The sequence below is a fragment of the Calliphora vicina genome, chromosome 2, assembly GCF_958450345.1.
Source record: "Calliphora vicina chromosome 2, idCalVici1.1, whole genome shotgun sequence".
In the NCBI taxonomy this organism is placed as follows: Eukaryota; Metazoa; Arthropoda; class Insecta; order Diptera; family Calliphoridae; genus Calliphora; species Calliphora vicina.
The window spans coordinates 25,416,449-25,441,307 of record NC_088781.1 but is presented as its reverse complement, the minus strand read 5'-3'; the positions used below and the strand labels follow the sequence as shown (position 1 = coordinate 25,441,307).

The window sequence follows — 24,859 nt, the reverse complement described above, 5'->3', positions numbered from 1 at the left end:
ATAACTTATATGTCGTTTTGAAGGGTAAATATCTGTATATAATTCATTCTCATTTAGTTATTAAACATTAAAGTGTAAACGAAGTCTTTTTTTGGTTTCGAAAATGTCGAATTTTATACCAACGAATTGTCATATGCGGGAAGTTTTGCTTTACTTCTTTGATTTAAAAAATGTGCCGCTGAAGCCGCAAAGCTTATGATGAATGTGTTCCATCGGTTTGAACGTGTGGAATATGCTTTGTTCGGTTCAGAAGTGATGATTTTGACACGGAAGACAAAGAAGCCATCCAAAAAAGTTTAAAGACCAAAAAATGGAGGCATTACTCAATGAAGATTATTGTCAAACTCAACAAGAGTTAGCCAAATCATTGGAAGCTATTCAAGCTGCAATTTCAAAACGTTTGCGAGCAGCAGCAGGATTCATCCAAAAGCAAGGTAATTGAGTACCATACGAATGCCCGATGATGTCCGAAATGATGCTTGAACGCTATAAAAGAAAATAATTTTTTTCACCGAATCATTACCTGCAATGAAAAATGGATACATTACAATAACCTAAAGCGAAAGAGAATGTATGCGAAGCCCGGTCAACCAGCCTAATCGACAGAAATGCCAAATATCAATGGAGGTAAGCTAATTCTCTGTATTTGGTGGGAACAAAAAGGTCCTATCTATTATGAACTGCTGAATCATTACTTGCGATGAAAAATGGATCCATTACGATAACCCATAGCTTAAGAGATCGTGTGTGAAGCCCGGCCAACCAGCCGAATCAACACCAAAGCCAAATATCCATGGCGCTAAATGATGATGAATATGATATGGTTTTTCTGTATTTTAAAATGATGCTCCAAAAATAGCTTTTTCTAGCATTTAAATAAAAAAAATTGAAAAATACTGGTTTTACTAAAAACCACTATTTTATGAGTTATTGTGGTTAAAAATCTGGATTTTCAAAATTATAAAATTTAAATGATTGAGGTCAATAAAGATTTATAGATATAATTACATACAAATAAAAATAATACTTGTTTTATTATAAACCCAGTATTTTAAAGGTTTTGGTTAAGAAAAAAAATCTTAAGAAGTGTGTATTATTATACCCTTCACCTTCGAGAGAAGGGTAGGTATATATAAGTTTGTCATTCCGTTTGTAATTTCCACAATATAATTTTTCGACCCTATAAAGTATATATATTCTTGATCCTTATAGATAGCGGAGTCGATTAAGCCATGTCCGCCTGTCTGTTGAAATCAATTTTTTGAAGACCCCAGATATCTTCGGGATCCAAATCTTCAATAATTCTGTCAGACATGCTTTCGAGAAGTTTCCTATTTAAAATAAGCAAAATCGGCTGAGATATGAGGAAAAAACCAGGACAACCTCGATTTTTGACCTACTATATCTGGATTATTAAGCCATTAATATAGACAATATGGATATATAATGATAGATATTTCAAAGACCTTTGCAACGACGTATAGTAAGTTGGACCTACAATGGGTCAAAATCGGAAAAAAATATTTTTTTTCCCAAAAAAAAAATTATTTTTGAAATTTAAAAAAAAATTTTGAAATAATTAGAAAATTTTTTTTCCAAAAATGAAAAAAGCAACTTTGGAAAAAACAATAACTTTTGTTTACCTAAAAATATTTAAAATTTGTATTTTTGGTATATAGATCTCTTACTTGTTTTCTAGTATTTTTGTTATGAATCATTGACAAATTTAATAAATGAAGTTTAAAATAAAATACAGGTTTTATTGAACACCACAATTTTATGCATGTTTGTTATGCTAAGTGGTTAAAAATTAGTATTTTTCAATATTATGAAATGTAAATGTGGGAGGATAAAAAAATTTATAGATTCAGGTATATACCAAACAAAAATAAATACTGGTTTTAAGATAAACCAGTATTTTAAAGGTTTTTGTTATGAAAACTGTTAGAAACCCCGGTTTTTAAATACAAAATTAATCTAATTAATCTAGTATTTTAAAATTTTTATCTTTATTATACTACATTTAGAAACTGTATAAAATCTGTAATAAAGCAATATAAAATCTGTTTAAAATAACACCCACTTTATTGGATTATCTTCCCATTTCAATCTATATCGCTGCAGTAGCTCTATTAATGTATTTTTTAAAAGCTTCTCTTCTTGCCAAATTGTCTTCTATATTTTTTGAACTAATTGTAAAAGATTTAACAGGAATTATGCTGACTTTACACTTTACACACACAAATCCTTAGTAATCAATCACTGACGTTACTATTTATTTTGTGATAAATTTGTTAAATTTTTAGAACTATGACGTAAATACGCTAGAAATACGTAAAAATAGTGTTTAAAAAATGGTGAGTTATTGAGCTAAAACTTAAGAAAATAAAGATTTTAGTGTCTTTTCTAAGAAAATGTTTGAACATTTTCTTAGTAATTTTATATTTATGGAATTGAGAATTAAGGGTATTCACTGAAGTTGGAAAAACAAGTTTAAAATTATAATAATTTTAATTATTATAAATTAACACTAATTAATAAAAAATCTGAAGAAGGTCTCAATCTTCCAAAACATTTGGTCCATTCAAAACATTTTACATGGTGTGCTATCAAGTCATATTGTCATAAAGTACTAAAGTTTTACAATATAGTCCTTGCAACGAAGTATATAACGCCATAGTAAGTCGAACCTACAATGGCTCAAAATCTAGAAAATTAAATTTTAAGACGAATTTTTTGTATCATAAAAAAAATTTTGTTCTCTAATAAATTGAAATTTTTTTTTTTCAAAAATTTAAAAAAAAAATTAATTTTGAAATAAAAATTAATGGAAAATTTAAAAAAAAATTCTTTTATCAGCTGACTCAAATTTGAAATAGCACATTAACTTATGAGGGTTGCTCACAGCAGTCATATTTTGTGGTGTTATTATTTTATGACATACGACTTTATGACTACCGTGTGAATACCCTAAATTCACAAATTGATGCCAGAAACTAGTTTTTATTACGGATTCTATGAATGCTTAACAATATACAACTGAATACCACTATTAATCTTAAAACTAAGCTGAAGGTCTGCTGTACAACTCTCAACTTATTATCTAAAACTTGACCGTTAACAATAGACAGCAACCAACCTCAACATCATGTGTGTTTGAAGTGATGTATGAGATTAAATTAATTTTAAATTTAAAGAAAATAAATTCCAAAAACAAAATAAAATAATAAATAAACAAAATGAATGATTAGCGTGAGGCACGCCAACCAATTTGAAAAAGAAAAAAATCCTAAATAAATTAAACAATAGAACTTTTTAAATTAAAGAATTTCAAACCAGCAATAAAACTATGTATTTACAAAACTCAACCTCAACAGAAAACAAAAATTATATGGGTCAAATAAATTTTCTCATGTGTTTAATTTTTATAGTATATTTTCAAGCAAACCACCTTAAGCTAACTTTTTGTTTGAGGTCTTTTATTGTTTGTAAACATTTGCTTGACATTAATCAAGTTTTGTTGAAAAATTTATGTCATATTTAAATTCGTTTTAGGTTGTTTTCAACTAGAAATAATTTTTATTATTATTTTCAAATGGTTTCTATTTCTATTTATCTTGCCTTTCATTTAAGAGGCGTTTAATTTTTAGCAAAATAATATTATTTTTTTCCTATATTAACAATTATCTATAGATAATTTAATTAGTTATGGTTTTAATTTTCCTCCTCTTTTTTTAAAAAATCTATTGGCTAAATAGCTAAATGTTTAGAGGCATAATTATGCTGAGAATTTTTTTTAGAAAATTTAATTTTAAACAGAAGGCCGCATAGGGAAGGTTTATAATGTTAAATTTCATGTATTTAAAATAAATGATAGATAATTATCTCTATTTAATTCCTTTAGGCAGTTTAAATTTTAAAGAAGCTTTTACCTCAAACAGTTTAAACTTTAATACATATGTAAAACTATTTATAATAATGAAACTAAATCGTTAATGTAATTAAAATATTCCTTCCGCAATAGCGGTTAAGAAAGCATATTTTAGCATAAACAATAGGTTGCTATTATACAAATTTTATAACATAAATGGTAGCCACATGAAGTAAGTTTTAAGGCGGCGGCTGACTTTAAAAATGACGGCGGCAGCTTAATATCGTTTAATTAATAGACTCAATCGGCTAACAGCCATTCCGCTGTTACGATTAAAGCTTAAATACTTATACTTAAGCTTTAGCTATGACATTTTCCCATCTTTCTGGCATCTCTTGTTGCCAAGAACGAATCAAGTCAGTACCGGCTACTCTGTTTCAAAGTGAAACGTATACCAGAGAGAGCGTTCTGCATCGATCGAAACAAATAGTATTCAAATATCCATCATTTATAAATATTTTGTAGACTTTTCAAAATTTCCCGGTTATAAGAAATTTCCCTTTAAAGGAAATTTTATTTAAAAGTTGGATTTTAAATTTTTTATTATATTTGTTATAAGTATCCATCATTTATTGTAGAGTTTTCAAAATTTCCCTGGTTACAAAAAATTCCCCTTTAAAGGAAATTTTATTTAAGAATTAGATTTTAAAATTTTTATTAGTTCTGTTTTAAATATTCATCATTTATGAAAATTTTTTAGTTTTTTCAAAATTTCCCTGGTTATAAAAAATTTCCCTTTAAAGGAAATTTTATTAAAGAATTAGATTTTAAAATTTTTATTATTTTTGTTATAAATATCCATAATTTATAAATATTTTGTAGACTTTTTAAAATTTCCCTGGTTATAAAAAATTTCCCTGTAAAGGAAATTTTATTTAAGAATTAGATTTTAAAATTTTTATTATTTTTGTTATAAATATCCATCATTTATAAATATTTTGTAGACTTTTCAAAATTTCCCTTGTTGTAAGAAAATTCCCTTTAAAGGAAATTTTATTTAAGAATTAGATTTTAAAATTTGTATTATTTTTGTTATAAATATCCATCATTTATGAATTTTTTTTAGTTTTTTCAAAATTTCCCTGGTTATAAAAAATTTCCCTTTAAAGGAAATTTTATTTAAGAATTAGATTTTAATTTTTTTATTATTTTTGTTATAAATATCCATCATTTATGAAATTTTTTTATTTTTTTCAAAATTTCCCTGGTTATAAGAAATTTCCCTTTAAAGGAAATTTTATTTAAAAGATAGATTTTAAAATGTTTATTAGTTCTGTTTTAAATATTCATCATTTATGAACATGTTTTAGTTTTTTCAAAATTTCCCTAGTTATAAAAAATTTCCCTTTAAAGGAAATTTTATTTAAAAGTTAAATTTTAATTTTTTTATTATATTTGTTATAAGTTTTTATCATTTATGAATATTTTGTAGAGTTTTCAAAATTTCCCTGGTTACAAAAAATTTCCCTTTAAAAGAAACTTTATTTCAAATTTTTTTTTTTGAAAATTTTTAGATTTTTGTTGAAGTTTTTAAAATTTCCCTGGGGCAAAGTCTGGAATATAAAGCTGGCCTGGGCGATCTTTGTCTTCCGTGTCAAAATCGCCACTTCTGAACCACACAAACCATCTCTCGCACGTAGAAACCGATGGAACACATTCAACATAAGCTTTGGTGAGCTTCTGCGGAATTTTTTTTTCAAATTAAAGAAGTATAGCAAAACTTCCCGCATATGACGCTTTGCTGTCACAAAATTCGACATTTTCGAAGCAAAAAAAAGTGTTCAATAACTAAGTGAGAATAAATGACAGATAGGTAACCTTCAAAATGACATATCAGTTATTAAAAACAATAACTGCGTTCAAAAGATACGCTATCTATTAAAAATCACGTATTTATAAGTCATACACCCAATATTTGAACAATAATGTCAGGTGGTTACGATGTTGCTGCCATTATTAAAATAATTAAGTAGCTGTCGATACGGCGACAAGACGCCAGCGGCATTTGTAGTCGAGTAGCATAACAATCCTTATTCGGAACCCAACAACATATTCACAGATTTCTGCAATTTTACAGAGGGATTGCTGCCTGTAAATCAAAATTATTGAAGTTACCTCGATCGGAGTAAGGAAAGAGATTCGAATACAGAAGAAATTGAGGAGTTAAAATTACAAGTTTTGCGGTTATCTTATACGTAGTGAGAAAAAAGCTTCGAAAGACCATTATTTATATTCATTGATAATAATTTTGAAAGCATTTTAATGTCAAATATTTGTGCTTTGCTAAAACATAAGGAGTAGTAGCCCTTGTACATTAGGGTGGCCCTTAATAAACTAAAGTTGGATTTTGGCCATTCTCACCCCCCAGTTTGGTGAACATTAGTAAAAAAATCATCCTGAAAAAATTTTAGGTAAATCGGTTGGGGTTAAGACGTGCCGCAAGCCCTCTGAAGTTTTGAGATGCATTTACAAGGGGAAAAAATTCATTTTTTCCAGTTTTTGTAAAAATTTTGCCATTAAAAAATTACTTTTGTAATTCAATTTAAAAGAATCGAAATGTGTACGTAATTGTCGTTCTAATGAGACATAAAAAACAGAAATCGGTTAAAAAATTTTAAAGTTATTAAAAATTCGCCAGGCCATTAACGTGTCTCAGGCCACTAGAACAAGAAATGTTGGAACAAAATTAACATATTTTGAGAAATATTAAAATAAAAGCTCATTTTTACTTAAAATATGTCCATATTTACTTGTATATGAGTTTTTGTCTTCGTAGGATACCGTTAACCTATTCTTAGGTATGAACAAAAAAAATAATTTTTTTAACGGCAGTTTCAAAACTCCATTTTAAAATTTTTAAAAATTTTGTTAAACAAATTTCAGAATTTTTTGATCATCTCATTGGGATTTATTAAGAGTATAATAGGGAATTAAATCGTGAAAAAATTATGAAAATATCTCTTATAGTTTTTCCGTACCTGCGATTTAAATTTTGAAATTTTCGAGAAAAACCAATTATTTGGCAATTTTTAGGCCAATGAGCTCTATTTTCTTACTCTTATGAATTTTAAGCAAAACTTAATTAGAATATTATAGTCCAGATAATTCTAAATATACTCTGAAACTTTTACTAAAATCAAAAAACGTTAACCCTTAAATCGTGAAGGTCAAAGGTCAAATTTTTCAATATTTGGAATTTCTCTTGGAAAGATTTTGAAATGTTCGAAATGTTGTATATTTTTGGGCCGATTTTGATGAAATTTAACAAAAATATAACACAAAGCCTAGTATTTACAAAAGCAGCAGAAAAATTAAAATTAACCCTATATAGCACTTGGTGTTAAAATGACCCCAAACTTCTAAAACCATAAAAAATTATGATTTTAAAAGTTTGGTGTCATTTTAACCCCAAGTGCCATTAAGCGTTAATTTCCATTCTTGTGCTGTTATTATAAACCCTAGAGTTTATGTTATATTTTTGTTAAATTTCATCAAAATCGGCCCAAAAATATACAACATTTCGATCATTTCGAAATCTTTCCAAGAGAAATTCCAAATATTGAAAAATTTTACCTTTGACCTTCACGATTTAAGGGTTTTATGTCTCATTAGAACGTACACATTTCGATTCTTTTAAATTAAATTACAAAAGTAATTTTTTAATGGCAAAATTTTTACAAAAACTGAAAAAAATGCATTTTTTCCCCTTGTAAATGCATCTCAAAACTTCAGAGGGCTTGCGGCACGTCTTAACCCCAACCGATTTACCTAAAATTTTTTCAGGATGATTTTTTTGCTAATGTTCACCAAACTGGAGGGTGAGAATGGCCAAAATCCAACTTTCGTTTATTAAGGGCCACCCTATTGTACATATGCAACGTTTTAAAGAATGAGCCAAAATAGCAATATTCCTGAAATAAAATAAAATATTCTGTAACTACAGCTTATTTGCGGAACTGTGGAACAAATCCCAGCTTTTGCATGACTTTTAATTGCATTTCACTGTGAACTGTTAAACACTTTCTTATAAACAAAATGATTTAAATAAAATGCTTAGATTTCTCAAAAAAACATTAAACATTTTCATTTACAATATAACCTAGATATATAAAAAGCTTAAAGAAAGTTTAATTATTCATTACTAAAACCGTTAATGCTTACATATTCAAATTGATTACAAAAATTTCAAAACTAACCCAGAAAAATTGCACATTTTTCAACTCACTTTAATCGTAAATGTTTTTGTTTATAACAAAAAAAGATTTATTTATTTTTTTTTTTATTACAGTTTAATCTTTTAAGCAAAATCTTAATTAAATTCTTTCTTTCTTTAAGTTTATCAACATTTGGTTTTGGGTCGAGATATTAAAATGTTTATTTTTATTTTTTAAATATAAACACATTAGTAATTTTAATAATTCTAGTTAAAATTGTTTATTATTGCATAAATAAAGTTTTATTTGTTTTGACAGCCAGGAAGTTACATATATTAAATTTTTATGTGGTGTTTATTAATTTGTCTCTTTTTTTTTGTTTGGAATTTATGGCTAAATTAACACGTGTGCTAATATTTTTTTTTAGAATTTTTATAGATTTCGTTTATATTTAACACTTTTAAAGTGTTTTTAATTTATGTGCAAATCATGCCAGTTGTTAAAAACACAAGGTGTTTCAAGTACTTTAGGCCAAAACAAACAAAAAAAAACACTTTTAATGATGGTTTTAAACCGGACATAAAAAGACCTACACCAATAGCTGGATATAAATTTGAATGTAAATTTGTAGACTTTCGGTATTAACAAAATAATTGTTAGAAATTATTTAGCAACTTAAATTTTTAAAAGTTTAAAGAATAGTATTCTGCTTCTTGGCAACAAGTTGCCAGGAGTTTGCAACATTTTTAAATATTTACTAGAATTCGGCAAATAATCTCTAACTTTTGAAAATTGTTTTGTGATAAATTCAAGCCAATTTTCTGCTAGCAACATGTTACTTAGTATTTTTTCTAAATGTTAAATAAATATTTTTCACATTGGCATCATGTTGCCAGCATTTTAGTGCAACATGTTTTAATTTTGAAAAGAATTTGCAAAATATTTTCTCTTCTATAAAAATTATATAATTGTCGTAATAAATTCAATTTAATTCTGTTCTAGCAACATGTTGCTAACAATTCATATGTTGATTATGCATTCCAAAAAGCTGGCAGCATGTTGCTAAACATTGCTTTTATTATAAATTATTCAATGTATGTCTATTTAGTTATTTTGTAAGTGTTAAATGAACATATTGTTGGCAACATGTTGCCAGCAGTTTAGTATAACATTGTCGAATTTTTTAATAAAAAAAATTTGCATAAAATTGCTCTTCTATATATTCAATTTAGTTCTAGCAACATGTTGCTAACAATTTATATTTTGGTTATGCATTCCAAAAGCTAGCAACATGTTGCTAAACATTTATTTTATTATAAATTACAGCTGCACTATACTTTAATTCAATGTATGTCTAATTAGCTTTTATTTTGTAAATGTTAAATGAATCTATTTCATATTGGCATCATGTTGCCAGCAGTTTAGTGCAACATTTTCAAATTTTTTAAAAAGTTTCCAAAATATTTTCTCTCCAATAATAATTTAATAAGATTCGTATTAAATTCAAGCTAATTCAGTTCTAGCAACATGTTGCTAATAATTTATATGTTAGTTATGCATTGCAAAAGCTGGCAACATGTTGCTAAACATTAATTTAGTTATAACTTTCATCTGTACAAGACTTTTATTAAATGTATGTCTAATTAGCTTTTATTTTTTAAATTTAAAAAGGAACTATTCCATGTTGGCATCATGTTGCCGGCAGTTTAATGCAACATTTGCAAAATGTTCTCTCTTCAATAAAAATTTAATACGTTTCGTAATAAATTCAAGCTAATTCAGTTCTAGTAACATTTTGCTAAACATTTATTTTATTTAAAACTACATCTGTACAAGACTTTTATTAAATGTATGTCTAATTAGCTTTTATTTTGTAAATTTTAAAAGATTATATTCCATGTTGGCATCATATTGCCAGCAGTTTAGTGCAACATTCTCGAACTTTTAAATAAATTTGCGAAACATTCAATAAAAATTTAATAAGATTCGTAATAAATTCAAGCTATTTCAATCCTAGAAACATGTTGCTAACTAGTTATATGTTAGATATGCATTCCAAAAGCAGGCAACATGTTGCTAAACATTTTTTTAATATAAATTACATCTGTTCAAGACTTCTTTCAAAACAATTAAGCTATAGTTTTGTAAATTTTAAATGAATCTATTCCATGTTGCTGGCAACATGTTTCTAAAGATTTATTTTATTTTAAATGGATTTTTTATAAGACTATTATGAAATTTAAAACTGTTTAATGTTAAACGATAATTATTTAGGCCTTTAAACAACATTCTTCCACTAGCAACATGTTGCTAAGAATTTAAGTCGCAAAATCTCTAATGAGCTGTCATATCACTATATTATTTATTAAGTTTTAATTACTCAGAACATAAAAACAAACAAGTTAATTAATATTTATTTAAATTTTTGCCAACACTTTCATTAAGCCACTACTTCAAAAGAACATTTGAAAATTTAGCTTATATCTATAACAAACTAAAGCAAAATTTATTTAAATTTGTTGTTATTTATATAGACGCCAAATTAAACCAAATACTTGTTTAACTAATTATGTATGACTGTAATTAACATTAATGTATATTTTTTGTTCCTTAAACATACACCATGTTTTCTAATTTATTTATTTAAAATTCAAATTTTTTTAAAAATTTTCTAAACAAATTAATTAAATTTGTTTTAAATTTTTTTCTTAATCGAAAGGTGCTGACATATTATTAAAGTCGTAAAGCATTTTTTTTAAATTTAACACCTTGTTTTAGTGCTGGTTTTTTTATTATTCAAATAAATACACAAATAATCTGGTTGAATTACTCAAAATGTGTCTTAAATTCGCGTGCTACACGTCACATAAAAATGAATTGAGGAGGGGGAAAATTCGAAAATAAAATGTTTTAAATTATGTGTAAATTTAAGAGTTAAAGTAGACTTAAGACAAAATGGAAATAAGTAAACATCTGGCAGTTTAAAACAACTTCCGTTAAAAAACCAGCTAAAATAGTATTGTACATTCAAGAAATAATAACAGATGAAATGATCAACAATGAACTATTAATCGAATTAACACCCACTAGAATTATATATAAAATAAAGTAAATTTGACTAAACTCCAGGCAGGAATCGAACCTACAACCTCAATACTCATAGACAAATACATGAAATAAAACGAAATTTAAGAAAATAAAATCAATTTTTATAAATTCCATATAGATTTCTCTTAAAGTTTTGTACACAAAATATTTGTGCCACTTAACTTTTGTCCTCCTTAAAAGGTGTTAAATTTTGCATTTTATTCAAGCAACACTCCCTTTAATTTCTGTAGACAAAATAATTTCTACCAAATATTAAGCAAAATTTCTGCTATTAAATATTTAAAGTTGAATTAAGTAACCACCTCTTTTCTAAACAATAATGTTAAAAAACATTTTTAACGCCTACACTTTACTTGAATGTAGGTATCTACGAAGAGAACATTATATTCATGTTATGTGTAAAAAAAATATAAAAAAATATTTCAAGTGACACTTTAACGTTGTCATTTATATGTAAAAGTTGTTGTTGCTAGATGTTTTAAGCACGACATTGCTATTATATGATGATGATGTTACAAAAAAAAAAAAAAAACATGGTAAGAAAACGGGATTTAAAGGTATGAATTTTAATTATAAAATAGGCAGAAAACAGAAATCTAGCAGAAAATGATGGAAGTTTTCTTGCATCATGTTGCTATTGGAAAAAAATATCTTATAGAATGTAAAATAAGCCTTCAATAACCATAAATCAATCATTTCTACTAAAAGAAAACAAGAGTTATGTCTTAGCAACATGTTGCTAGAAATATTTTTCTACAAAATGTTACAAATTTTAGTTTATAATAGACCAAATTCCAAAAAAAAAAAATTATAAATAAAAATATAAAGTTTTGTTACTTAGCAACATGTTGCTAGACATATATTCCTTAAAAGAGTTTAATTTTTTCCTTAAGAATACCTTAAAATGTTGTTATAAATAAAGAAATTATTAAATTTTTACCATTAGCATCATGTTGCTAGAAATAATTTTTCAAACTAATTTTTTCGACTTTTAAGATAAATCTTTAAATAAGCCAGATTGTGTTTTTATTACAGTAAAATGAAGCAACATGTTGCTAGAAAAAATTTTTCACAAAACGGTCTTATAAATTTCAGGTTTTATTAGAAAATTACCTTAAAATTTCATTAGAAACAATAAGTTATGATTTATTCTTTTAGCAAAATGTTGCTAGAAATAATATTTCTTAAACAAATTATGAATTTCAATTTAGATCATTAAATAAACTAAAAATTGAGTATTTAATATAGAACAATTTAGTTTAATTTCTTAGCAACATGTTGCTCAATAAAATTTCAGGTTTTACCATAAAATTAAAAAACAAAAATTTATTAAAAACCAAAAAGAGATTTATTGATTTAAAAATATGTAGCTAGAAACATAGTTTTCAAAAAAATTTCAAGATAAATCATTAAAAACCTTCAAATTGTGTTTTTAACATTTAAAAAAATTCTTAAGAATATGTAGCTAGGAAAATTTTGCACTAAATTTTTTTATAAATTCCAGTTATTACCATATGATATCGTTAAAATGCAATTAAAAACAACAAATTGAAAAAGATTAATGTAGAAAAATTTTGATAAATTTCTTAGCAACATGTTGATAGAAAAAAAAAACTCACGGTTTTTCATAAAATATCCTAAAAATTTTGTGATTAATAACGACAAATTAAATTTAATTCTTTTAGCAAAATGTAGCTAGAAATATTATTAATAAATTTTTCTCTTTTTACTCAAAATTCTCATAGAATTTTGTTTTAAACAATGACAATATAATTCTGTCTTGTAAAAAATTTTCTAGCAACATGTTGCTAAGAATTAAATCAATTTGTATTAAATTTCTTTGTTTGTATCAAACTAATAAGATTATTTGAGGTTTAAGCTGAAATTTATAATTTGGTTGTGCAAACTATTTCTAGCAACATGTTGCTAAAGGAATAAATTTAGGCCCTAATTTTATAAATCACGTCACCAAAATGATATTTATGTGCAAAGCAAAAAAAACATTTAACACATTTCAAAAATTTGTTTTTTGTTTTAATACAAATACAAAAAAAAAGGATTTGTTTGTTAGCAACATGTTGCTAATGAAATTTTCGAATCGATTTTCTAATAAACTTAATGCGAAATGTACATAAAACTTATTTAAATACATAGTCAATTTTAAAAATAAATTTGAACTGTGGTTCTAAAATTGTAATGCAACATGTTGCTGGAAACATTGATACAAGAAATTGTCTTTAATTAGAAAAATATTTATCAAATTAGCTTAAAAAATAGTAAAAGATCTTAGCAACATGTTGCTGGGACCAGTTTTATGTTTTTATAGATGGAAATTGTCATTTAATTCCTAAAATATTTATTAAATTTTCTTTAAAAAAATGCAAAAGATCTCAGCAACATGTTGCTATGGCCATTATAATGTTTTGATAGATATAAGTGTTTAAAATAATGTTGAGATTGAACAAACTTCCCCTTCCTTTACAAATCTGCATTTTTTTTTGGTTTTTGCTTTTATCTCTCATACCCAGACCAACTAAATGATGATTTACATACTTTATTTAATGAGCTTATATGACTGTGTAAAATGCGAGAGAGCAAGAATAGAATCTTAATTTAGTAGGATTCCTTTTCTTGAAATTTTATTATTCCAACATAATGAAGCTGAAAAAGTTAATTAAGTGCATAGAGTTTATTTTCGTTTCTTTTTGTCTCAACAACAATACAGCAACTAAAGACAAGTGACAGTAGAAAATTAAGCTGAGCTCGTAACAAAAAGTTAGATAATGACACAAGTGTATTTTTTTTTAAAGGATTCTATTATAAATAGAAGCTGTTTTATGTTCTTAAACAATGATTAATTAACGTCTCAAATTAGAGCAGTAAGAAAATTGTTATAAAAAAGAGCATTCAAAATAGAGCTAAATTTAAATTTAAGAAATATTTTCCACATTCTCAACCACCAAATAGTACAATAACAACATTCCAAGCGACATAGTTTAACATTTTGTGAGAATAAATAGCTTAGAAATATTTCTATAAATCAATTGTTCAAATCTGTTTCACAAATATTGTCTTGTATTGTTTTTACTAGCAACTGTCACATTTGCTTAAACATCAGATTTTAATTTATATGTGTTTTTCTGTGTGTTTTTACTTATAGTCAAACAGCCATCATTTAATATGTTGCAACATCAATTTTATTGCAGCATAATTCAAATCTTTTACGACTGACAGTAGTTTGTAACCAAAAAACAAAACTAAAATTACAAACTATATTGGCTGTTATTCAAGCAAATGGCAAATGGAATGATGTTGAGGAAAGGAGGTTTGAAGAGTGGCATAGGAGACACATCACTATTATTTAAATTATCATTTAAAACAAATCTCGAATGTCAACTTTAAACTCGTAAAACGAAATATTGTATGCGCATAAATTGCACACTCTACACTCTATATACATTAGAGTGCTCCAAAAAAATAAAATTGCGAATTTTGACCGTCCCCCCCTCTAGAATTGTTCTATGTATTGTAGAAACACATTGTGTAAAATATTAGGATGATAGGATAACGTTAACTGGTGGCGCAACGACGCTGAAGTTTTGAGGTGCATTTACAAGGGGAAAATATGAAATTTTTTCAGTTTTTGTAAAAATGTTGCCATTAAATAATGACTTTTACAATTTAATTTAAAAGAATCGAAATGTGTACGTAATTGTCGTTATAATAAGATATAAAAGACAAAAATTGGTGAAAAAATGTTAAAGTTATTAAAAAATCGCCAGGCCATTAACGTGTCTCAGGCCACTAGAACAAGAAATTTATGAACAAAATTAACATATTTTGAGATATAATAAAATAAAAGCTTATTTTTACTTAAAATATATCCATATTTACTTGTATATGAGTTTTTGTCCTCGTAGGATACCGTTAACCTATTCGCAGGTATGACCAAAAAAATTAAATTTTTTTAACGGCAGTTTCAAAACTCCAATTTCAAATTTTTAAAAATTTTGTTAAACAAATTTCAGAATTTTTTGATCATCACATGGGGATTTATTGACAACATAATAGGGAATAAAAATGTGAAAAAAGTATGTCAATACCTCCTATAGTTTTTCAATATTTGGAATTTCTCATGGAAAGATAGCGAAATATTATATATTTTTGGGCCGATTTTGATGAAACTTAAGAAAAATATAAAATGAAGTCTGGTATTCACAATAACAGTACAAAAATGGAAATTAACCCTTAATAGCACTTGGGGTCCAAATGACCCTCAACTTTTAAAATCACGAAAAACACATTCATTTTGACCCCAAGTACTCTTAAGGGTTAATTTCCATTTTTGTACTGTTATTGTGAACACTAGACTTCATTTTATATTTTTCTTAAGTTTCATCAAAATCGGCCCAAAAATATATAATATTTCGCTATCTTTCCATGAGAAATTCCAAATATTGAAAAAATTGACCTTTGATCTTCACGATTTAAGGGTTAAAGTTTTCCGATTTTAGTAAAACTTTCAGACTATATTTAAAATTACCTGGACTATATTATTCTGAATAGCTTTTACTTAAAAATCATTACAGTAAGGAAATTCTTGTCATTCCCCAAAATATGGCCAAAAAATTAGTTTTTCTCGAAAATCGCAAAATTTATATCGCAGGTACGGAAAAACTATAGGAGGTATTGACATACTTTTTTCACATTTTTATTCCCTATTATGTTGTCAATAAATCCCCATGTGATGATCAAAAAATTCTGAAATTTGTTTAACAAAATTTTTAAAAATTTGAAATTGGAGTTTTGAAACTGCCGTTAAAAAAATTTATTTTTTTTGGTCATACCTGCGAATAGGTTAACGGTATCATACGAGGACAAAAACTCATATACAAGTAAATATGGATATATTTTAAGTAAAAATAAGCTTTTATTTTATTATATCTCAAAATATGTTAATTTTGTTCATAAATTTCTTGTTCTAGTGGCCTGAGACACGTTAATGGCCTGGCGATTTTTTAATAACTTTAACATTTGTTCACCAATTTTTGTCTTTTATATCTTATTATAACGACAATTACGTACACATTTCGATTCTTTTAAATTAAATTGTAAAAGTCATTATTTAATGGCAACATTTTTACAAAAACTGAAAAAATTTCATATTTTCCCCTTGTAAATGCACCTCAAAACTTCAGCGTCGTTGCGCCACCAGTTAACGTTATCCTATCATCCTAATATTTTACACAACGTGTTTCTACAATACATAGTACAATTCTAGAGGGGGGGACGGTCTGTACCTAGAAAGTTTTTTTCATCCATACAATCTTGGAGCACTCTAATATACATATAAGAAACATTATTAAAGTTTTCTGGCAACATGAACATTATTGATGACAAAATAAAGATTAGATTTTTTATGGAATTACAAAGATACAAGAATTGTTTTTGTTTATTTTTTTTCAAAAGTTCATGAGATAAAAATATGATTAGTAAACTAATTGCAAAGCTCATAATAATGTATAAATATTATACATATTAAAAGCAACATGTTGCAATAACATATACAACTTTCAAATATTTTAATAATTAGTAGATTTAAGTTTAATTTAAAAGAAACTTCAAATATTATCAGTTTTTTTTAAATGTTGACTAAAAATAAAAATATTTTATTTTTATAAAACTTGAATATCATATCTTTTATGTTTAGTAAATAATATATGAAACTAGCAACATGTTGCGAATCCAAAGCTTTTCATGGCCAAGAAAATTACATCAAACTGCCTTTAAATTGATTGAAGACATAAAACTAGCTGTTTTTTTTTTAAATTCTAGCAAGATGTTGCTAAGAAAAATGTTGCTAGCTTTATGTGGCTTTTGACATTCAAAATTAAAGTTAAAATAAACATATTTAGTGATAACAGTTCAGATGTGACACATTTTTTTTAGTATTTAAACATTTCTATCAGCAACATGTTGCAGAAAACTTTGTTTTATAAGAACTTTCAATAGGCATAAAAAATAAGGTCTTGGACTCTCTAGTTAGTTAGTGTTTTATAAATAATATTTCCAGCAACATGTTGCAAAGAATAAAATACAATTTGATGAAAATATACAATCTAAAGCAAGTTTGTAAAGCTTAGCAACATTTTGTAATCATAAACTACTGCTAGCAAACTTGTGGACAATTTTTAGATAAGCAAATGTAGATTTATTATTGAAGATATGATCAACTTTATTTGATACTTGAACACTTGTATTAGCAACATTTTGCAGAAAACTAGAACTTTTTATAACAACTTATAAAATGTTGCTAGAAATATGTTGCAGTTGATTATGTATAAAAATGTTGTCATTACTCATGCAGCCTTAAACTCATTGCTTATAATTTGAAATTGATAAAAGAAGTGTTCCCAGCAACATGTTGCTATGACAAGTTATAAAATGTTGCTGGCAACAAGTTGCAAACCCAAAACATTAAGGAAATTTTATAAAATTTTACAAAATGTTATAAGATTGAAAGAAATTTATTGACAATTATTTCTACAGCAAATGTTGCCAGCAACATGTTTCAAAAAATAATTAAATCTGTTAAGATAATTTAAAGCAATTTAAATATATTGAGAAAAGAATTTTGCCTATAACAATTCCAATGAAATAACATAAATCGAAGAATTTTTTTTTTTAATCATGTGAGAGAAATTAAAAAAAAGTGTTGCCAGCAACATGTTGCAAAGAAAACAGATATTAAAGTATCATTAAAAATCTTACAACAACTGGTAAATGTATATAATTTATATAAATTAATAAAGAAATGTTTCTAGCAACATGTTGCTAAAAAAAAATAAATGTTGCTATAAGCTGCAAGTAGCTGAAAATTTAACTATTCAAAATGTTATGATTATAAAAATAAGAACAATATTGAACTGGCAATAAATTTTACTAAAAATGTTGCCAGCAACATGTTGCAAAAGATTATAAAATATTGTAAATCAAAGAATAAATTTTAAAAAATATTATAAATTAAAAGATATTTAGAAGAATTTGAATTGTCTTTAATTTTAAAGAAAATAATGTTGACAGCAACATGTTGCCAAGAACAATAATAATAATATAATGGCAATAAAAATCTAAAAAAAAACATTGGCAAAAACATGTAAATTAAATGATATTTAAAAGAAATTATAAAAAATGTTGCTAGCAAAATAAAATAATGATCCTAGCAACATGTTGCTAAGATCTTTTGCTAGTTTTTAAGCAAATTTAATAAATATTTTTCTAATTAAAAGACAATTTCTTGTAACAATGTTTCTGGCAACATGTTGCATAAAAATTATAGAGCCAGAGTTCTAAAATTTACTATTTAAATAAGTTTAATGTACATTTTTCAACAAGTTTATTAGAAAACCGATTATAAAATTTCGTTAGCAACATGTTGCTAATAAAAAAATCCTGTATTTTTGTATTTAAAGCAAAATGTTATGGTAGTTGTGTGGTATATTGTGAAATGTATACATTTATTTTGAAGAGCAAAATGTTGCTAGCAACATTTTGATATTACAATTTTTTTAATTTTTCTTATAGTAAGTAAAGCGTCATTAGGAAAGGGAATTTAACAAAAAACTTCAAATGATTAAGAACCTAAAGTGGCTGACAACATGTTGCCATTAAACATTTAAGCTATATGAAATAAATTTAGTTAAATTTTAGTTAAAATAAACAAAGTTAAGAGGACCCAATTTCATTTTACATAGCAACATGTAGCTTGTAATAAAAACATTAAATGTTTAGATTTTTTTAGAAATTAATTATCTGTCATTACTAGCAACATGTTGCCTGTAATTTATACATATTTCCAAGTAAATTTTCTCTAAGAAATTTCACTTTTTTTCTCCACCGGTTATGATCAGCTTTTCCAAAGTTCTTGAAATCTTACGGTAAAAACACATTTAAAACACCTCAAGCATGTTATAAACAAACTACTTGAGTTACAATTAATTTTACTTTTACACCTTATGCTTTAAAAGCCAACATAAAGCGACAAGTAGTCAATTAATATGAATTTAACAAATTAAATCTTGTTTTTATTTCTTTATAAACATATTTTCAATTTCATTTGAAACCATAATACAGTTTTCAAATATGACTTGTCATTAGTAATACCATACAAAAACACCAACATTTAATACCAAATTCAATAACAGATTGTTTTTTACTATGATTTCTTTATTGAATAGAAAAAATAATAAACAATTTAAATAGAGTATTTTTTTTCTAAAAAGTCCAGGTTTTGTTTAGAGCAAACAAAAAAGAAAAAATCATTGAAATTGACAAAAGAAATTATAATGTAATGTACGGTATGTCTGTGTTTTTTTACTTGGTTATTGTATTTTAGTGTAATAGATCTGTCTATATGTATCTCCAGATGTAGCTGTATGTATTTATTCATATATCAATGTCAATTTACAATGACAGACATTTAGTCAGTTAGACTTTTGTTATAGTTATAGACTGCAATAGTTTTGTTTGTGGCTGGCTGGCTGGTGGAATGAAGTTTATTTTTCCTTTTGTCTTTCTTGGCTGCTTTTAAATCGTAATAAGCCAACTGCCATTAATGGGCTTGTATTGTAGCTGGTAGATTTCTTTATTAATCATAAAATAATCATTGGTAATAAGACAAGTGTTCAAATTAAAAAAGTGTTATAAATATTATGCAAAATAATGCTTAATTACAAATAATGGGCAAAACATTAAAGTTAATTTAACATGTTTTTTTTCTTTGTTTTTATGTGTTAAACTAAATAAGTACATTTGTTTTATTATTAATGACAGTTGGCTAAGATTAAGATGGAAAAATTGCAGAAACAAATGTGGGTTTATTAATGAAAATCGATCAATCAATGTTAGTTTGGAGTTAGCAACATGTTGCTACATATGAAATGATGGCAAGATAGAGATTTGTTTACAAATTGCAATATATTGTCTAGGAAGTTAAATATTAAAATTTCAATGATTTTGTGTTAGAAATATGTTGCAGGCAACATGTTTAGATACATGTTGCCATAAACATGTTGCTAATTTTTTAAAAATTATTTCAGGTTTGTAATTTTGAGCAGCTATATTCATTTGAAATTAGTTTAGCAACATGTTGCTAAAGTACATTAAATGTTGCCAAGGCAGTTACAAATATTTCTAGAAGTTTTCAAATGATTTTATGCTGGCAACATGTTTAGATACATGTAGCTTCATTTCTTTTTATGAAAACAGTTAAATTTATTTAATAATAACAAAAAAATATATTTCGAATGAGGTTTTAATAATGATAATCGATAAATCAAAATATTAATGTGGTGTTAGCAACATGTTGCTACATATGAAATGATGCCAACATAGATATTTATTTTGAAATTGCAATATAGCGCCTAGGAAGTATTAAATTACAATTTCCATGATTTTGAGTTAGAAATATATTGCAGGCAACATGTTTAGATACATGTTGCCATAAACATTTTGATAATTTTTTAAACTTTATTTCATGTTTGAAATGTTGAGCAACTATATGCCTTTACAATCAGTTTCGCAACATGTTGGTATACATGTTGCTAAAGTACATTAAACACATATTTCTAGAAGTTTTTTAACGATTTTATGCTGGAAACATGTTTAGATACATGCTGTTTCATTTTCGAATTTTCAATATGTAGCTAAACATAAATTTGTTTCAAAAATATTGCCTTCTTGATTTTTACGACATGTTGAGACACATGTTGCTGAAACATAAAAATGTTGCTAGGATATTTTTGTAATTATTTTTTATTAAAATTTCTATTTAGCAACATTTTTGTTTAAACTAGAAACACGAACCCGAAAACTTATTTAAATTTATTTTTATTATAAAAAAATTGTCACACATACCTTTTGAACTAGTCAAACTCTGACTAATATTATTCCAAAAATTCAGCCTACAGCCGAAGACCTTCATTTCTTTAACACGTTCCTTCATATTGCCCAGTACACTGGTTTCCGCGAGACTAACACACGGAATCATTTGACGATGACAAACTTATGTTAAATTATTTTTTTTTTTTCAAATAATACACACACTTTTTATTTCAATAAAAACTTGCATAAATTATATCAAATTTTTCACTTTCTTTAGGAAAATAAAATAAAACATTTAAACAAAAATTGGAAAAACTTTTTAACAAAATTTTGTTATAACCTAGAAAAAAGAAAAATTAATTTTAATATAAAAAAGAAAAAAAATTGAATTAAAAGCCATTTGTGTCATAAAAGCAAAACCATTGTTAAACTAAATTTTGTTAAGAAAAAACAAAAAATAAAACAAAACTCTAATTTGTAGTTGTAATAAACTAAAGTAATTGTTTCAGCTATTATTATCTGATGAAATATTTACAAACTTAAACAAAAAATAAACAAGAACAGCTACAAAAACTAAAGAAATACTAAATATATTCAACTAACCATGTAAATGTTTAACAGGCATACACAATTTGCCGGTGGGGTGGGTAGATGGTAGAAAAAAAGCTGAAATTAACCCTTTAAATTCTTAGTATTAAACCAACTTGGGGATTTTTCTTAATAAATTACTTTAAAGTTTTATTTTACTTGTTTTTATCAAATCCGTATTGAAATGTAGCTGGCAACATGTGCCTGAAGCTATCAATTTTCAATATATTTCAAACAAATTTGGCAAAATGTTAAAATATTGGCGAAAACACATACATATTAGCAACATTTTTTGTTTAGCAACATGTTGTTCTGATCAAACTGGTTTAAAAGGTTATTACATTAAACAAATTTTCAAAAACAAGTGTTTAAATGTGTTATTGACAAATTTTGATAAGTAAAACTCAACTTTTATTTCTAGCAACATGTTGCTAAAATAATTTATTTTATTTTCTACAGATAAAAGTAAGTAAATATTACATTTTGCCAAATTTAAAATATTGCTAGCAACATGTTGCTATACAAAAGTAGCTATCAACGTTATGCTTAAATCGTTAACTTTAGGTAACAGAAAAAAATATCTCAATTCTTTTAAAGAAATTTAGTTCAAAATGTTGCTGGCAACATGTTGCCCATTCATGTTTTAAACAAATCTCAATACTGAAATATTTAATAGTTATTGATACTAAAATATTGGTAAGAGAAACTTAAGGGACAGGTGATTTCATTCTAGCAACATGTTGCTGGAAAATCTTATTGAAAATTCTAAACAAACATTTTAAATATGTTATTGATGCTGCAATATTGTTAAGAAAAACTCAAGAGCAAGCTTTTTTTTTTATTCTAGCAGCATTTTAAATATTGCTGGCAATATGTTGCTTAAACATTGTAAAACTTAGTTTTTGTTTGGCTTTTTTGCACTTAAGGGTTAAAATCAGTTAAGTTGTACTTAGTTACCATTATTAAAATATTTTTTATTAAGACAAACAAAATCTTTTTAATCTTTTATCTACTCGATTAACTGAGAATTAATTCAAGTAGAAGCATCTAAAAAAAATGCGTTAAACACAAAACATTCTTTATGGTTTACAAAATTGTATGGAAATCATTGAAGTGTTTTAACAAAAATGCCTTTGAGTAATTTGTGTAATAAATCATTACTAATTGTTAACAAAGTTTTTAAGATTTTTGTTGAAAATTGGAAACATAATTTAGAGAATAACTAAGATGCTTCAATTTGATTGAATAAAAGGCCTTCATTTAAAATTTTAATTGAAAGGTTCATTAAAGTAATATTGGAGTTAATGGTTTCTTAATATATTTAAGTATTAATATTTATTTAATTAAGAAATAAAGAGGAAATATTTGTAATATTTGTAATAAATGATTCAAACAGTTGCTATAATAGAGCCTTAAAATGAATGATTAAATAATGGCTTAAATAATGATTGTAGCCAAAAAGTTATTTATCAAATCTTGAAATGTTTGTAACACAAAAATATTAAAACTATGTTTTGTTAGCTAAGCAACATGTTGCCGCAACATTAGGTTTTCCATAATTTTAGGTAATCTAGAATTTTTTTCCCTTTTCTTAAAAAAATCCAAAGAAAATTAAATAAATTTCCTTCAAAATATAACCAGCAACATGCAGCTAAACATTTTTTAATGTGTTTGGTAAAAAATATGTTGCAACAATAAAATTTAAATTAATTGCTTAGAATATTTCGTCAGTAATATATTGCCATATCCATTAGCCAGCACCATTTTTTAGCTATTTGTTAGCTAAGCAACATGTTGCCGCAACATTAGGTTTTTTCCACCATTTTCCATAGTTGTAGGTAATCTAAAGAATTTCTACATTTCCTTAAAATATTATAAAGAAACTTAATTAAATTTCCTTTAAAATATAACCAGCAACATGTTGCTAAACGTTTTTTAATATATGAGGTGAGCAAAATATGTTGCAACAATAAAATTTAAATCAATTCCGTAGAATATTTCGTTAGCAACATGTTGCTAAACACGTTTAATGAAATGTGAAAACATAAGAAATTGTCTGCCATATCCATTATGCCAGCAACATGTTGCTAAGCCTGTAAATTATTATTTTTTAGCTCAGCAACATGTTGCTGCAACATTAGGTTTTCCATAGTTTTAGGTAATTTAAAGAATTTTTACATTTCCTTAAAATATTCCAAAGAAACATAAATAAATTTTCTTTAAAATATAACCAGCAACATGTTGCTAAACACTCTTTAATGTAATTGGTGAAAAATATGTTGCAACAATCAATATTAAATCAATTCCTTAGAATATTTCGTCAGCAACATGTTGCTAAACACATTTAATGGAAAAATAATAATTTCATCATACTTAAGACATTTTTTGTCATATTCTTAATTCTAGCAACATGTTGCTAAGCCTGTAATTTATATCAACTTTCAACTAACAACTCTATTAAAAAAAAATTAACCAGTTTTCAAGTATAACTATAACTGATTTTAAATTTTATTAACAGCAAGAATTTTTTTTATAATTTAAATAAATTCTTTGCCATAAATTTCTCAATTTCTTTATAAAGCATTTTTATATTATAAAACTTATAATCTCGTTTTCAGCTGTGAGCTAATAAATCGAGAAAAATATACTCAATTAACAGCTAATCATATTAACTACTAAGAAAAGTAATTTTATTTTATTATTATTAAAATAAAACTAGAACTACCAGTGGGGCCAGCAAGTATTTGAACCTGTTTCTTTTTTCTGCAGAAATAAAAATATTTTTTTCCAAGTTATTATAAACCATAAATATGTACAAATTGCCAGTAAACACAATTACAATTATTATTTGAAATAAGCTAACAAATTTGTGGTTAAAACTATGGCTGGTAAAACAAAAGACCCTATAGCTAAGGTCTAAGATACCAAACCAAACAACTACCAGCCATCTAAACTAACAGCTGTGTTAATAATAGTGGTTATGTAAAACTAAAAAAAAAAACTATATAAGAAAAAACATAATAACGCCTACTTTTTGTTTAAAACAATTTGCTATAATAGTCTTTAAACATTTGCAGAAAAATCAGCTTGATCGTAAAAAAACTTCATTAGCGGCATAGATGTGTTCAAACAGTTTTAAAGCATTTGAATTATTTGCTAAATAGTTAAGCAACATTGTGGCTTTATGACGTCAAAT

The 24,859-nt window shown here is 25.8% G+C and overlaps 1 protein-coding gene across 4 annotated transcripts in view; it reads right to left on the bottom strand.

Moving 5' to 3' along the window:
• Btk29A (tyrosine-protein kinase Btk29A) overlaps window positions 1-24,859 on the bottom strand; it is a 328,522-nt gene that overhangs the window by 57,248 nt on the left and 246,415 nt on the right. Inside the window, exon 1 of one of the 4 annotated variants that reach the window (XM_065500670.1) lies at window positions 21,109-21,373. The exons of 2 other annotated variants lie outside the window; for them this stretch is intronic. In XM_065500670.1, coding sequence (XP_065356742.1) covers window positions 21,109-21,241 — 133 coding nt within the window. In that variant the 5' untranslated portion in view covers window positions 21,242-21,373. Of the gene's footprint in view, window positions 1-21,108; window positions 21,374-24,859 lie in introns of those variants that run through there. One more of the 4 variants, XM_065500671.1, reaches the window with a different exon arrangement.